General features: G+C 51.1%; 1 protein-coding gene across 16 annotated transcripts in view; it reads left to right on the forward strand.

Moving 5' to 3' along the window:
* Nucleotides 1-14,087, forward strand: part of PTPRU (protein tyrosine phosphatase receptor type U) — a 321,138-nt gene that overhangs the window by 287,259 nt on the left and 19,792 nt on the right. For 10 of the 16 annotated variants that reach the window (XM_073317468.2, XM_073317470.2, XM_073317471.2 and 7 more), the window contains 3 exons: nt 7,802-7,942; nt 9,300-9,356; nt 13,547-13,672. In XM_073317468.2, coding sequence (XP_073173569.2) covers nt 7,802-7,942; nt 9,300-9,356; nt 13,547-13,672 — 324 coding nt within the window. The remainder of the gene's footprint in view (nt 1-7,801; nt 7,943-9,299; nt 9,357-13,546; nt 13,673-14,087) is intronic. The other 6 variants (XM_073317476.2, XM_073317478.2, XM_073317480.2 and 3 more) reach the window with 1 other exon arrangement.

A 14,087-nucleotide genomic window follows, 5' to 3' on the forward strand; every position in this document is an offset into this window, starting at 1 on the left:
TCTCAAAAGCTCTTTACAAAGAAAGGTCATAATCATTACCATCATTTAATGGGTGGAGAAACTGAGGCATGTAGGTGTGACATGATTCACAGCAGGTGGATGTCAGAGCCAGATCCTCCCAACTCCTTGGCTAGACCCCTGCCCCCTGGGCCATGCTGTCTCCCATGTATAAGCTTAACTCCCAAATCTCGGCAATGGTTACAGATGCTGCAGTGGCTCCTTGGTCCCCCCACTCCCCTGAGGCAGGATGATGTTGAGAGGAATGCTGTTGCAAATGAAGCAGAAAGGACGCAGAAGCCTGGAAGCTCTGAGCACGCTGCCTATAGCGTGAAGGGATGGGTCGTTTATCACTGAAACCGCTTTTCTTTCTTCAGACCAAGCAGGGCACTTTCATGTCCGTGCAGCAGTGAATCAACTCCCATCGCATGGTGCATTCCCTAAGACCAGCATCCCCTCCCTCCCTGCCCCTGGATTCCTGTAGCACTCCTGATTACATCGGGGCCCAGCGCATTCCAGCTGAGCTCTGCGATTTTCATCCCGTGGGCAGTTTATCATGTTATGTCTTCATACAGATCTTGTCTCCCTGTTATCTGCTTTCACTTACAGCAGAATCACTTAATAAACCAGAGGCAGTCGCTATGAATGGCTCTGTAGCAACAGCCATCTGTTCTGGGGAAGCTTCACCTTTGGCTAACACACACAGCGAGCTTTGTTTTATGTTGTTTTGGTTTTCTTGTATCACCAGGCCTCTCTCACTGGATCTCTGCTTCAGGAACAGCCTGGGTCAGAGAACAGAATTTCGTTTACACTTTGCTGAGTGCAAAGCTCTTTGGACCGATTTGGAGGATAGGTCCATCAATTGCTATTAGCCTGGATGGGCAGGGATGGTGTCCCTTGCCTCTGTTTGCCAGAAACTGGGAATGGGCAATGGGATGAATCACTTGATTACCTGTTCTGTTCATTCTCTCTGGGGCACCTGGCATTGGCTGCTGTCGGAAGACAGGATACTGGGTTAGATGGACCTTTGGTCTGACCCAGTATGGCCGTTCTTATGTTCTTATTCGTGGTGAAGGATTAAACCCCTTGTCATCATCTATTTTTGTTGTTAAGAAATGTCATGTTCTTTAAGGGCTGGTGAAGGTCAGTCAGCCCAGTCTGTCCTAGTAAGTTTGGACATAACACTGATCCCTGTGACACTTTAAGCGCTGAGCGCTGTGGCATTTCCGGTGTTGAAATGAGTCTGGCAGACTTGGGGCTCAATTCAACATTTGCTGTCTCTGGTTCTTATATGGCCTCCCTTGCTGTAGTACCTGAACAGTTCACCCCTGGGAGGCAGGGCAGTGCTATCATCCCCGTGAGACAGATGGGAAACTGAGGCACAGAGCTCTTTAGTGATTTGCCCAAGATCATGCAGGAAGTCTGTGGCAGAGCAAGAACTTGAACCCAAGTCTCCAGCTAGTACCCTAACCTCTGGGCCAGCCTTCCTCCTTAGCCTTGCTGCTGAGGGGGGCAGGTAATATGGAATGGGATGCTGGAATTTGTGAGCCTGATACCTGTACATTGGGATGTGGATTAAGATCAATTCATTTCACGGAGATAAAGGAACAACCTGGCACTGCACCACAAGGAGCTATGCAAGAGAGAGATGACTAGATAAAAGGGAGCATTTGTTAAGTGGAGGCATTATCATACAGCTGCTAGAGGACTCACTGGACCCAGCGGACTGGGCTCCAGGGGAATAACATTTTCTCTTTTAAGAGCAACAAGGAGTCCAGTGTCACCTTAAAGACTAACAGATTTATTTGGGCATAAGCTTTCGTGGGTAAAAAACCCAGTTCTTCAGGTGCATGGAGTGAAAATTACAGATGCAGGCATAAATATACTGACACATGAAGAGAAGTGAGTTACCTCACAAGTGGAGAACCAGTGTTGACAGGGCCAATTTGAGGTCAAGACCTCTTGTTTAAGAGGTTTCTGTTTGATTTATACTTATGAGAAGGCTTGAGCTGTCTGAGTGGGTTCAATGAGAACTAGGAATTTAGATTCTGTTTAACAGATTATTTTATTTACCGTATTTAGTGGGATTCCAATAACATCAAAAGACCCCAAACTAGATCAAGGCCCCATTGCAGCAGGCTCTGGACAGACACACGTGAGGCCTACAAAGAGCATTACAAGTTAAACAGACAAGACAGACAGAGGCTGGGTGAAAGCAAGTATCATTATCCCCATGTGACAGATGAGTTTTGCTGCGCTGAGACATTCAGTGACTTCCTGAGGTCTTGTATGGAGTTTGTGGCAGAACTGGGAGTTGAATCCAGATCTCCTGAGCCTCAGTCCAATGTCATAACCAGTCTCATTCATTCTATGGGGATGAAACGGCTGCTGCCTCTCACCGACAGATTTCACAAGTGGCCCAAACTATTCTATGAATTCCTACAAGTAGCGATCCAGCTCCATGAGCAACTGGAACAAAAGGGGAAAGCCGACACATTTGCAACAAGTGCTGCCCACTTTGGTTTGCACCCATAGCATGGAAGAGTGTCACTCTGTTAGCACACAAGATGAGTAGGTGACATACGTGCGAGAAAAGAAACTTGGAAGGGTTTTTTCCTCCCTTTTCTCAGGCGGGGAAAGGAAATCCATTATGCACAGAAGTTACTTGCCACGGCACAAGCTGAAGTGTTGCAAATGTGTCTAACAAAAGAGCAGCCAAAGGAAGGAGCAGGCAATATTGAAAGTGAACGCTGCCGAGGTGTTCCTTCCCGGGGGTGCGTCGAGTCCCCGGGAGGTGGTAATGAAGTGGGAAAGTGGATGATGAACAGCCGCCATCTCACAAGGTACTTGGCGTCTGGCATGTCGCTTGGCAAGTTAAGGCTCCTTCAAGGAGGCAGAAAGAGGAGCTTGCGTCTTGAGAGAGACGCATTCGGGGCATGTTGCTGTTATTTAGATCACGACGCCGACAAGAAATGAGAAAGCTGTTGGCAGTTGTGGGAGAGGAGAGCCGTGATTGCACGTGTTCTGACCCTCAGGCAGAGATTCATGGATTCCAAGGCCAGAAGGGACTGTTGTGATCATCCAGGCCAAAGAACTTCCCCCCCAAAGTCCCCAGAGCAGAGATTTTACAACAGTGGTCCTCAAACTGCGGGGCGCACCCCCCTGGGAGGGCATGGAAGAACGTTCAGGGGGGGCGCGGTCAGGGGGCATGGTGGGGACTGGGCCAGCCCCCACGGGGAGTGGGGAGGGAGCGCCACTGAGCCCCCTCTGCCCCTAGCTCCACTCTGGCCCCAGCCTGGGTCCCTGGCTCCCAGCCCTGACCACAGCTCCACTCCCAGCCCCTGGTCCCGGCATGGCTCAGCCCCCAGCTGCAGCCCTGGGCATGGCTTGGCTCCTGGCCCCAGGTCCCTGGCTCCCAACGGTGGCTCCTGGGGGGCACAGATAGATTCCATTACTGGTAAGGGGGGGGACAAATAAAAAGTTTGGGGGCCACTGTTTTAGAAAAACATCCAACCTTGATTTAAAAATTGTCAAGAATCCATCACAACCCTTGGTGAATTGTTGCAATGGTTAATTACCCTCACTGTTAAAAACGTATGCCTTATTTCCAGGCTGAATTTGTCTTGCTTCAACTTCCAGCTGTTGGATCGTGTTAGACCTTTCTCTGCTAGGTTGAAGAGCCCATTATTAAATATTTCTTCTCCATGTAGGTACTTAAAGACTATAATCAAGTCATCCCTTAGCCTTCTCTTTGTTACGCTAAATAGATTGAGTTTCTTGAGTCTATCACCATAAGGCAGGTTTTCCAACCCTTTAATCATTCTCATGGCTCTTCTCTGAATGTTCTCCAATTTATCAACGTCCTTCTTGAATTGTGGGCAACAGAACCAGACACAGGATTCTTGCAATGGTCGCACCAGTGCCAAACACAGAGGCAAAATAAGCTCTATGCTCTTATTTGAGATTTCACTGTTTATCCATCTCAGGATTTCCCTAGCTCTTTTGGCCACAGTGTCACCCTGGGAACTCATGTTCAGCTGATTGTCCACCATGACCCCCAAATCTATTGTCTTCCATGGAGCTGTGGTGATTTTTATCCCAGCTGAGGATCTGGGGCTATATTAGCATTTAACAAGATTCCTTAAATATTAGAGGTAGCCAGAAAAATCCCAGTGGGACACATTTTTCATCAGAATTTCATGATTAATTGAACTTGACACATTTCAATTTCAACTGAGTTCCCATGGCAACCAGCCAGAGAAACCTTCCAGGGTCTGCAGCTCTGGGGCAGCCAGCCAGGCGGACTGTCTTGACATCAGGAACCCCAGGGCTCCCAAGATCCACAGCTTCATTCCCCTTCATGGAGAATTTAAAAATGTTTGGTTTTCACTCTGTATCACAATGGTAACCAGCTCTCGAAATATCAAAATCCTCCTCAAAACAGAATGACTTTCTCCACGCAGCTCTACCAGATGCCCGGTAACTACTGTCATGAGGTTTATCCTGTCTCAGCCCCGTAACAGCTAATCTCATATTTACACTCATTATTAGTGGTGAAATTCAGCATTAACCACAAGGCACTCCTGAGTTTTCATTCATTTGGATACTATTTCCTCCACTCTGCTGAGCCACAGTCTTCAAACAGTCCCAGCTCTCAGCCGCTACCAGCCTAGGTTGGATTTAGACTGGTGTGAACTAGAATGAAAAAGCTCCATATTGCATCATCCTTGAAGCTAAGCAGTACCCTGGATGGAGCTAGATAGCCCTGATCCAACAAGGTGATTAAGCATGTACTTAACTTTAAGCATGAGTCATCCCATTGACTTTAGTGGAATTAGCCACACACTTGGGTAGGCACAGAAAAGGCCTAGAAGCAGAAAGTCTCGTTTTTAGTGTTTCTGTGCCCAGTTAAATAGCTCCATGCCAGCAGCAGGTGAAAGACTCCGACTTGTTTACGCAGTATGGAATCCTTGGGCACTGTGGAAATGTACGACACAGTCATTAGCTGAAACCTCTTCCCTTCCGCCCTACACAGCTCCTGGTTTCTGGGATCCCCCAGCTTTTGCTATAGGTGTAATCAGGCTAGCGACTTGCAGTCAGAGGACAGTAGGCGGGAATTTGCACAATGATTTCCTTTCCCTACAGGCTCCATGCTCTCTTTCTCTCTGTGTCTGGTTGTGGGCATTTGGTTTGTTTTTCTATTTTTTAGAGCAGGGCTTCTCAAACTTTTTTTGCTGGAACTCCCTTTGAAAATACTTCAGGCTGTAACAACCTCCCAAAAAGTGACAACCCCCCCCCCCATACCATGCCACCGTTATTTCTATGATGCTGCTGGCAGCAGGGCTGCCTGCGGAGTTGGACATCTGGCCAGCAGCCACCGCCACTCCCAACACCCGCCAACAAGAGTCTCGCAACCCCCTTTTGGGTCGGGTTTGAGAAACAGTGGTTTAAAAGGACTCATTTTAAGAATGCTGTTTCAGACCAAAGGTCCATTTCTGAAATTATTATCTCCTCCCTCCGTTTTTGAAAACTCATCCAGGGCTTAAGGCAGCTGATGTTAATCAAGCCCAAATCTCCGGGGGGGGGGGGGGGGGGCAGGGAGATTGCCTGGAAAAACAAGGCTCAAGGAGAAATCCGAAGGCACAAAGATGTTCTTTGAGCGCAGAGAATTTGTCACTTGTGCGCGGAGTGTTGTTTCAAGAGTCCTTTAGTGGGGGTGGAGAACCAGCAAACACTCCACTGTCTGTCCTCTCTCTCTTCAAGTGCCCCTAAAAGCACTTGCTGCTTTTAAAGTGTTAAGAAGCAGCGCAGTTTCCTTTGGAGAGGGGTCTTTCATGCCGTCTTTTTTTCACCCTAAGAAAATGTTTGCAAGTAGCAAAGCCACAGAGGTGTCTTGCCTCTAAGCTTCCCTCCACCCCCAGAGAGATTACCGCCTGGGGAGAGCAAAACTGAGAGGCACTTTTGTTCTGCACCCCTCTTACGTGGAGCATGTAACTTTCTGGGGAAAAAAAATCCACCGAGCTGACATTTCTTGGTCTTGTGCTTGGATTAGAGGTGATCTCCACCCCACTGCAGCAAGGTGGATGAAGCTCTATGTTTGAGAGGTCTGAGAGTGAAAAGTGTGTCGTCTTCCCCCAAGGGATGTCAAAGTGCTGAGATAATGTAAAGACACATTTTTAAACCATTCGGCTTTCCGGGGCCGAACCCGAAATAGGACAAGAGCTATGGGTATCTTGGGCCTCCTCCTCATGTCGCTTGCACTTGTGTCCCACTGTTAACGTAATGGGTGTTACTCCTGATTTACACCAGCATGAAGGAGATCTGAATCAAGCTCCTCACTCCTGGTTCTTCAGTGCGTTCATGCCCCTGTGTTGCCCCCTGAGTGGTGTGAAGAGGCCCGAAAGTGTAGCTGGTCACTGAGAATGCCCCTGGGCTGGCAGAGCTCCCGGCTGGCACAGAGCCACCCTGCCCAGCTCCTGCACCACCCCCAACACTTTCACATGGTCCTTGTAAGATGTGTGTGCGTGTCTGGGCAGGCAGGCGCAAGAGAGAGTGGCATCCATCATGTTCCGCACTTCGCTATGTCCAGCTGCCAGCAGTCCCTTGGGAGTATCGCCAGCAGATGTGAGCAACCCTTGCCAGGGCTCAGATCTGCCCTGAGAGTCAGGTTCCCAGGTGCCCCTAAAGTGCTGAGCAGAAGCTTGACAAAGCAGAGAAAACAGGTCCTTGGGCCAGATCCCCAGCTGGTGGTGTAAATCAGCACAGCTCCACTGAAGTCCATAGAGCGTCCTGATTGATATCAACTGAGGGTCTGGCCCCATTTTCTGATTTACCTGTACAAGAAGCCATCCTGATTGGGCAACCTTATGTCGTCAGAGACCACCATCCAATATGTGCAAACCTTTCGGTCCTGATTCTGCTCTCCCACGCTCCGGTGTAAATCAGGAGTGGCTCCATTGAAGTCAGTGACGTTAAAGCATGCAGACCAGATGTAGGTGAGATCAGAGTCAGGCCTTTGAGTACAGCTCTGCTCCACTTTATTAGAACACCCTGCTCCGTTACGTTGCTGAGTTTTCTTGGTCCCCTGAGCAGTTGTTTCAGACAAGTCCAACTGGAGTCCAGTGGGTCTCATTCTCTTCTTCCTTGCACCAGTTTCACTCCCTTGGCTTCCATGGAGCTACTCCTGATTTACACCAGTGTAGGCAAAGGGGGGAATCCGGGCTAGGGAGTTCTCAGGTTGTCACAAGGATCCAATGGGCTTGTTTTTCTTTTCCTACTGATACTGCAGGGCAAAAGGCACAGTTGGAACAGTTCCTCCATTCTCCTTCCGCAGCCTGCCTCACAGGGCCCAGATTTTGCAGCCCTGTCCAAAAACCGATGTGCTCTGCATCACGCTGCCTGCTGCACAGAGTGAGCTGTTCGGCTTCCCTATGCAGCACTTTGCACTGTTTACTGCACGGGGGCGTTAAGGCCTTGTCCGATGCCCACTGCGGTCAGTAGGGTCCCATCAGTGAACTGAATCAGAGGATCGGGCCTTTGAGACGGCATTATTCTTTGCCAGGACTTTCCTGTGACAGATCTCGGCACGAGGTTTAGTCTGGGAGGTGCAAGGAGCTTGCAGTAGAGCTGGGGACTGATCTCTGGTGTCTCAGTCCAGAGCCTTAGCCACCAAACCATCCTTCCCCTTTAGCTCTTTGGGGGAGAGGGCCTGTTACTTCCACTCCCACCCCTACTGTGCTCTGGACGGCTGTGTTGCTTTAAGGAGCTCACTGGTCCTCTCCACTCTGTGCTTGCTCCCCTTCAGAGCTACACCAAGAGCGCGGCCTTCGTCGTCACCCTGCACCCTCTGCAGAACACCACCACAGATTTCTGGAGACTGGTGTACGACTACGGCTGCACCTCCATCGTCATGCTCAACCAGCTCAACCAGTCCAACTCCGCCTGGGTGAGTGGCACTGACGCGCGCCAGAACTTTTGAGGGCCGGAAATGTTTCTTTTTAAATCGATACTCTCTAATAGCGACCTTCCCATGGGTTTAACACTATGAATTTGCCATGCCAGGTGGGGCTTGCTATCCATTACATATGCACCTTAGAGAGGGGACCAACCAGTACCCTTGGGATAGAAGGCAGCATTTGAACCATTCCAGGCCTCTCCCGGTGTACCAACCCCTACAGGGATTCCTAGAACATTCCTGCCGAGGCCAGAGCAGATTTAAGAGCCGATTACAGGTCTGTAATGTTAATTTGATGAGGAAACTAACGGGATTTTTACATAAAATTAGCATTATAGACTCTTAATGAATGTCTGGAGAAGACTTCATTAACCAGATTGTTTTATGAGTTGAAATCAGACACTTAATGTAAATGACCCAAAACTGCAGTTGTAATGTTCACAGGAAATAGGCAGATGAATGGAGTAAATGGCCCCAAATGAAGTTCTACTTTCCTTTGTATGACACTTGCGCTGAGCTAAATAGGCAGGTAAAATATTTATAGGTCAATAGGTCGATAATCTACCTCTATCTCTATAGCTAATCATCTCTCTCTCTATTATATATAGCTATATATTATGTATTCTGTAGTATACAATGTTCCTATATTTTCTCTGAAGAGGGGCACTGCATCCACAGGGTCCTTGTGGGGTGACGTTAATATGACCTGAAATTAAGCAGAAGTAGAACACAAAGCCCTGGCAGGGATGATTTAGTTGGGGATTGGTCCTGCTTTGAGCAGGGGATTGGACTAGATGACCTCCTGAGGTCCCTTCCAACCCTGATATTCTATGATTCTATGAACACCAAGGTTGATCCTGGCAGGAGAATCTCTGAAGCTGGGTTAGTTTTCTAAGGAAGGGGAATAGTGGTGAAATATTATTAATTGTTTGTAGTGCAGTAGCACCTCGGAGCCCCAGTGATGGCCCAGCTGTTAGGTGCTGTGTGAACAAAAAGCTGGTCCCTTCCCCAAAGAATTTGCAATCTAGTTTCCTAAGGGTTGGGGATTCCATCACTCTTAGGACCTTTGAGTACTGGAGGAACAGTGCACTGCAGAACAGACTGCAGGGAGCGATCCTGTACCAGAAGGGGACGGGTGAGGGAGTTCTCACATCTAGGAAATCAAATGTTCTGGCTAACCCCATTCTTCAGCCTGCTCTGAATCTCCCTGTTGGAGAGGAGGCGGGGTGACAGAGAGGCTAATCTCAGCACTACTAATGCTAATACTTGGCTCTGATAGAGCACTTTTCATCTCTGGACCTTGAAATGCTTTACAAAGGTGGGTGAGTATCATATCTCTATTTTACAGATGGGGAAACTGAGGCACAGAAAGGGGGGAAGTGACTTTCCCAAGGTCACCCAACAGGTCAGTGGCAGAGCCTGGGATAGAACCCAGGTCTCCTGATCCAGTGCTCTGCCCCTTGCTACCACCCATGAGCTGCAGACATTTGGCACATTGTAGGATTGAGCCCTTGCAACGGCCATAGTGGGTCAGACCAATGGTCCATCTGTTCCAGTATCTGTCTTCCGACAGTGGCCAGTGCCAGATGCTTCAGAGGGCAATTGTCAAGTGATCCATCTCCTGTTATCTACTCCAAGTTTCTGGCAGTCACATGCTTAGGGACACCCAGAGCATGGGGTTGTGTCCCTGGCCATCTTGGCTAATAGCCGTTGACGGACCTATCCTCCAAGAGCATCTCTAATTCTTTTTTGAACCCAGTTATGCTTTTGGCCTCCACAACATCCCCTGGCAATGAGTTCCGCAGGTTGACTGTGTGTTGTGTGAAGAAGTATTTCCATATGTTTGTTTTAAACCTGCTGCCTATTAATTTCATTGGGTAACCCCTGGTCCTTGTGTTATGAGAAGGGGTAAATAACAACATTTCCTTTATTCACTCTCTCCACCCCAGTCATGGTTTTATAGACCTCGGTCACATCCCCCCTTAGTCGTCTCTTTGCCAAGCTGAACAGTCCCAGCCTTTTTAATCTCTCCTCAACGGAAGCTGTTCCAGACCCTTAAATATTCTTCTTGCTCTGTACTTTTCCCAATTCTAATGTGTCTTTTGCACCAAGTATTCCACGTGTGGGCACACCATGGATTTACATACTGGTCTTAGGGTTCTATCTATCTAAGATCTCAGAGCAGTAGCAAAATGTACTTAGAATCATAGAAATGCTGGGCTGGAAAGGACCTCGAGCAGTTGTCAAGTCCAGCCCCCTGCTCTGAGTCAGGACCAATTTAACCTCCTAGACTAGTGGTCTCCATAGTGGGGCGCGCGCACGACCATCTGTGGGGGGGCACGGCAGGAGGAGCGCCACCGAAGGAGTGCCACCGGCACGGCGGCAGCACCACTCCTGGACCTTTGATTCTTCGGCGGCACGCCGGCGGCAGCTCGCCTCTCCCCGCTCTGTCTTCGGCAGCACGCCGGCCGCAGCTCGGCTCTCCCCGCTCCGTCTTCGGCGGCACGCCGGCCGCAGCTCGGCTCTCCCCGCTCCGTCTTCAGCGGCACGCCGGCCGCAGCTCGGCTCTCCCCGCTCCGTCTTCGGCGGCACGCCGGCCCCAGCTCGGCTCTCCCCTTGCTCCGTCTTCGGCGGCACGCCGGCCGCAGCTCGGCTCTCCCCGCTCCGACTTCGGCGGCACGCCGGCCGCAGCTCGGCTCTCCCCGCTCCGACTTCGGCGGCACGCCGGCCGCAGCTCGGCTCTCCCCGCTCCGACTTCGGCGGCACGCCGGCCGCAGCTCGGCTCCCCTCGCTCCGACTTCGGCGGCACGCCGGCCGCAGCTCGGCTCCCCTCGCTCCGACTTCGGCGGCACGCCGGCCGCAGCTCGGCTCCCCTCGCTCCGTCTTCGGCGGCACGCCGGCCGCAGCTCGGCTCCCCTCGCTCCGTCTTCGGCGGCACGCCGGCCGCAGCTCGGCTCCCCTTGCTCCGTCTTCGGCGGCACGCCGGCCGCAGCTCGGCTCCCCTCGCTCCGTCTTCGGCGGCACGCTGGCCGCAGCTCGGCTCCCCTCGCTCTTCTGAGGTTTTTTTTGCTTCCCTAGAGCTGGCCATGGGGGCGCGCAATTCAAAAAGTTTGGAGACCCCTGGACCTAGACCATCCCTGACATGTGGTTTGTCCAACCTGTTCTTAAAAACCTCCAATGACTAGGACTCCACAACCTCCTGAGAAGCCTGGTCCAGAGCTTAACTCCCCTTCTAGTTAGAAAGTTTTTCCTGTTATCTAACCTAAATCTCCCTGGCTGCACTTTGAGCCCATTAATTCTTGTCCTGCCTTCACTGGACCTGAAGAACAATTGATCCCTGTCCCCACTCAGTCTTCTTTTCTCACCTACAGGGGTCAGCATACAGCAGGGAAGATTTGTAGACATTAGTGCCTGCAAAAATGTCTGCCTGTGGCCGAGGACAGGGACTGGTGTGCACAACGGTGTATTTTGCACGTGCAATTGCATTTACACGTGCGCACACGCATTATGGGGGAAATGTGAGTGCATGTTTCCAAATCTGGCCCTCTAAAGACACTGACATATTACGGAGTTAATCCTTCCTCCATCATCCCATCAAGGCCTGGCTTCTGCAGTCGTAGTCCGTAATGCCACTCTGTTCCAAAGCCAGAGCAATTCCAGGCATGGCGTTAGGGAGGACTGGGTCAGGAGTGGGGACAGAATTTCTGTTTCCCCATCTCCTCCCTTTGCTTCATTCCCAGCATCTCATGGCTCCCTTGGGCACAAGTCCCTAGCTCAGCCCTGCAGACGCCCATACGTCTCCCCCTGTGCTTTGTTCCTCATTTCAGGCCTTTGCTGCGTCACGGGGCTTCCCTGCTTGCTTGTGCCCCACTCCCTGGCTGAGCCCTGCCCCGCAGCATCACTGGGGTTGCCCATTGCACCTGCTGCATTGCCGACTCCCTCACTTCCCCTTCTTCCCTCCCGCCCCCCCTCCCGCTTTGCTCCCCATTTCAGCCCTGCATTGCCAACAGCTCTCCCATATTGTCCCCTCTCCTTTGAGCAAGGTCCAGCCCAGACTCCAGGGTGTGCAGGGCCAGGTTGCAGCGTGTACCTTCCCCTGGTGCATTCTACCTGCCATATTCCTTCCTTACACCCCTCTGCCATCTCTCGGGACGGTTGTCCTTCAGCAGTGTCCATGTGATAATATGTAGCCAGCTTTTATATGTTTACCAGTTTAAGACCAACAGCTAATAAATCAGCCTTTACAGCCGGCAGCTTTGAGAGGTGACTTAGAGGGTAGATCCTTCTCTTGAACTATGTCTTGCCGAAGGAAGTTTTAATATCCAAATTATAGCTCTATGTCTAGAAGGCTTAGAGATCACGGAGATTGATAGCCCCTATTAATAACCAATTATTTCTCAAATACATTTGCCATGCAGTTAGGCCCAGGCCGTCGGCCAGCCTGAAATACTAAATGTTCTTTTAAAGTGCAGTGACAAACATTGTATATTTTGTATTGATTCCGGCTTCCCGGCTGGCATGGTGTGAAAACAATAGCATCCACGACCCTCGGATTGAGCAATACATCAAGTGCGCTCCTGAGCGTGAGAGAGAACAATGCCAGGCGTCCTTGCCAGCAGTCAGTCCCCCACAGAACATCTGCCCTGCCTGGCCATTGTGGTGGTTTCTGAGCCGAGATCTGCTTTTTCCCATCATGGGAGGAGGTGCAGCACTGAAGAGGGTGGCCAAGGATCTGGGAAGGGTTTTATCTGATGTCTACGTTGCAGTCAGAGCTGTGGCTGCAGCACATGGAGAGATACCGGCGCTAGCTTAGAGCTCGCGAGCTCGAGGAACAATAGGGAAGCTGAGGCAGCCCAGGCTAGCCGCCCAAGCTCGTACCTAGTCTTTCAGGCAGCCTGTGATGATTCAGCTTCGCTGCTCCAGTACTCATGCTCGCTAGGTCAAAGCCAGCTCAGGTGTGTCTACACGAGCGGCAGATACCTGGAGTCAGCCCCAATACAGTCCACGGCAAAGCTCCCTTTGGTTTCAGGGAGATAAAATCCAAAATGACACACGGTCATCGCTCAGGGCCTGTCCCTCCTGTCCTCCTGCCCATACTTCCACTGAAGCCAGTGAAGTGCCAGATCAGCCCCACCACCCCGAGGTGGGACCAGATATGGGACTAACCTTGCTCCATCTGGCACCGGTCAGCGCTGGGTGACCCCACCCCTCACAGGCTTCTGCTCAGCTGACGTCTGGAGAGGACCACGTGGGTGTAACTGAGAGCAGGTTCTGACCTTTGACCTGTCAGTATAGAAAGGTCAGCTCCATCCAGCAATGTGCTGTGGATAGCATGGGCAGTGTTTGCATGCTGTGGCCTTTCTCATGTGCCCTGTGCTAAGCACCCTTGTGCTGTGTCCCCCATCCAGTGCCTGGTGTCATTCCTTCCTGCCTGGGGAACTTGCACTGTGTCCCCAGGTCACATGCCAGAGCCCCATGTCCCTATGCAGCGCCCTCTGTCCCACACCCCCACATGGTGCCCCATGCCCCTGTGTGATGCCTTCTGCTGCGCATGCCTGCATTTCATACAGTTGTTTCTCTCTCCTCTCTCTGTAGCCCTGTTTACAGTACTGGCCTGAGCCAGGGCTCCAGCAGTATGGGCCGATAGAAGTGGAGTATGTTTCCCGATCAGCCGACGAGGATTTCGTTGCTCGCCTCTTCCGGGTGCAGAACATCACACGGGTGAGGAGGGGGGCGCATCTGGTTGTCATGCCAGGGTGCTGTATTGTGTCGGGGTGGGGATGGGAGGTGGGTGTTAGCTGATCTAAAGATATTCACCTTTCCAAGATGGTCGCTCCGCCAGGAGCTCCAGGCTGTGCCCTGCAGCAGGGGAGGAAACTCAAGTGGCTCCTGAGTGACTGCAGAGACTGCACCAGCTGAATGCTGGAGTCAACCCAGCTTTACCAGCTGTGTGAGGACATTCACTGTGTTTTCAAGAGCACAAAAAAGAGGAGGAGAAGGCAACTCCAGATGCCATGTGGATATCCAACCCCAGAAATGCTGCCCTTAGGATTACCCCACCCCTAACCCCCCAGAGAGCAGCCTTATGTAGTTGGTTAATTTCACTTGAATACTGGGTTAAATGATCCCTTAGCTG

This window comes from Lepidochelys kempii, chromosome 19 (genome assembly GCF_965140285.1).
Source record: "Lepidochelys kempii isolate rLepKem1 chromosome 19, rLepKem1.hap1, whole genome shotgun sequence".
Taxonomy (NCBI): Eukaryota; Metazoa; Chordata; order Testudines; family Cheloniidae; genus Lepidochelys; species Lepidochelys kempii.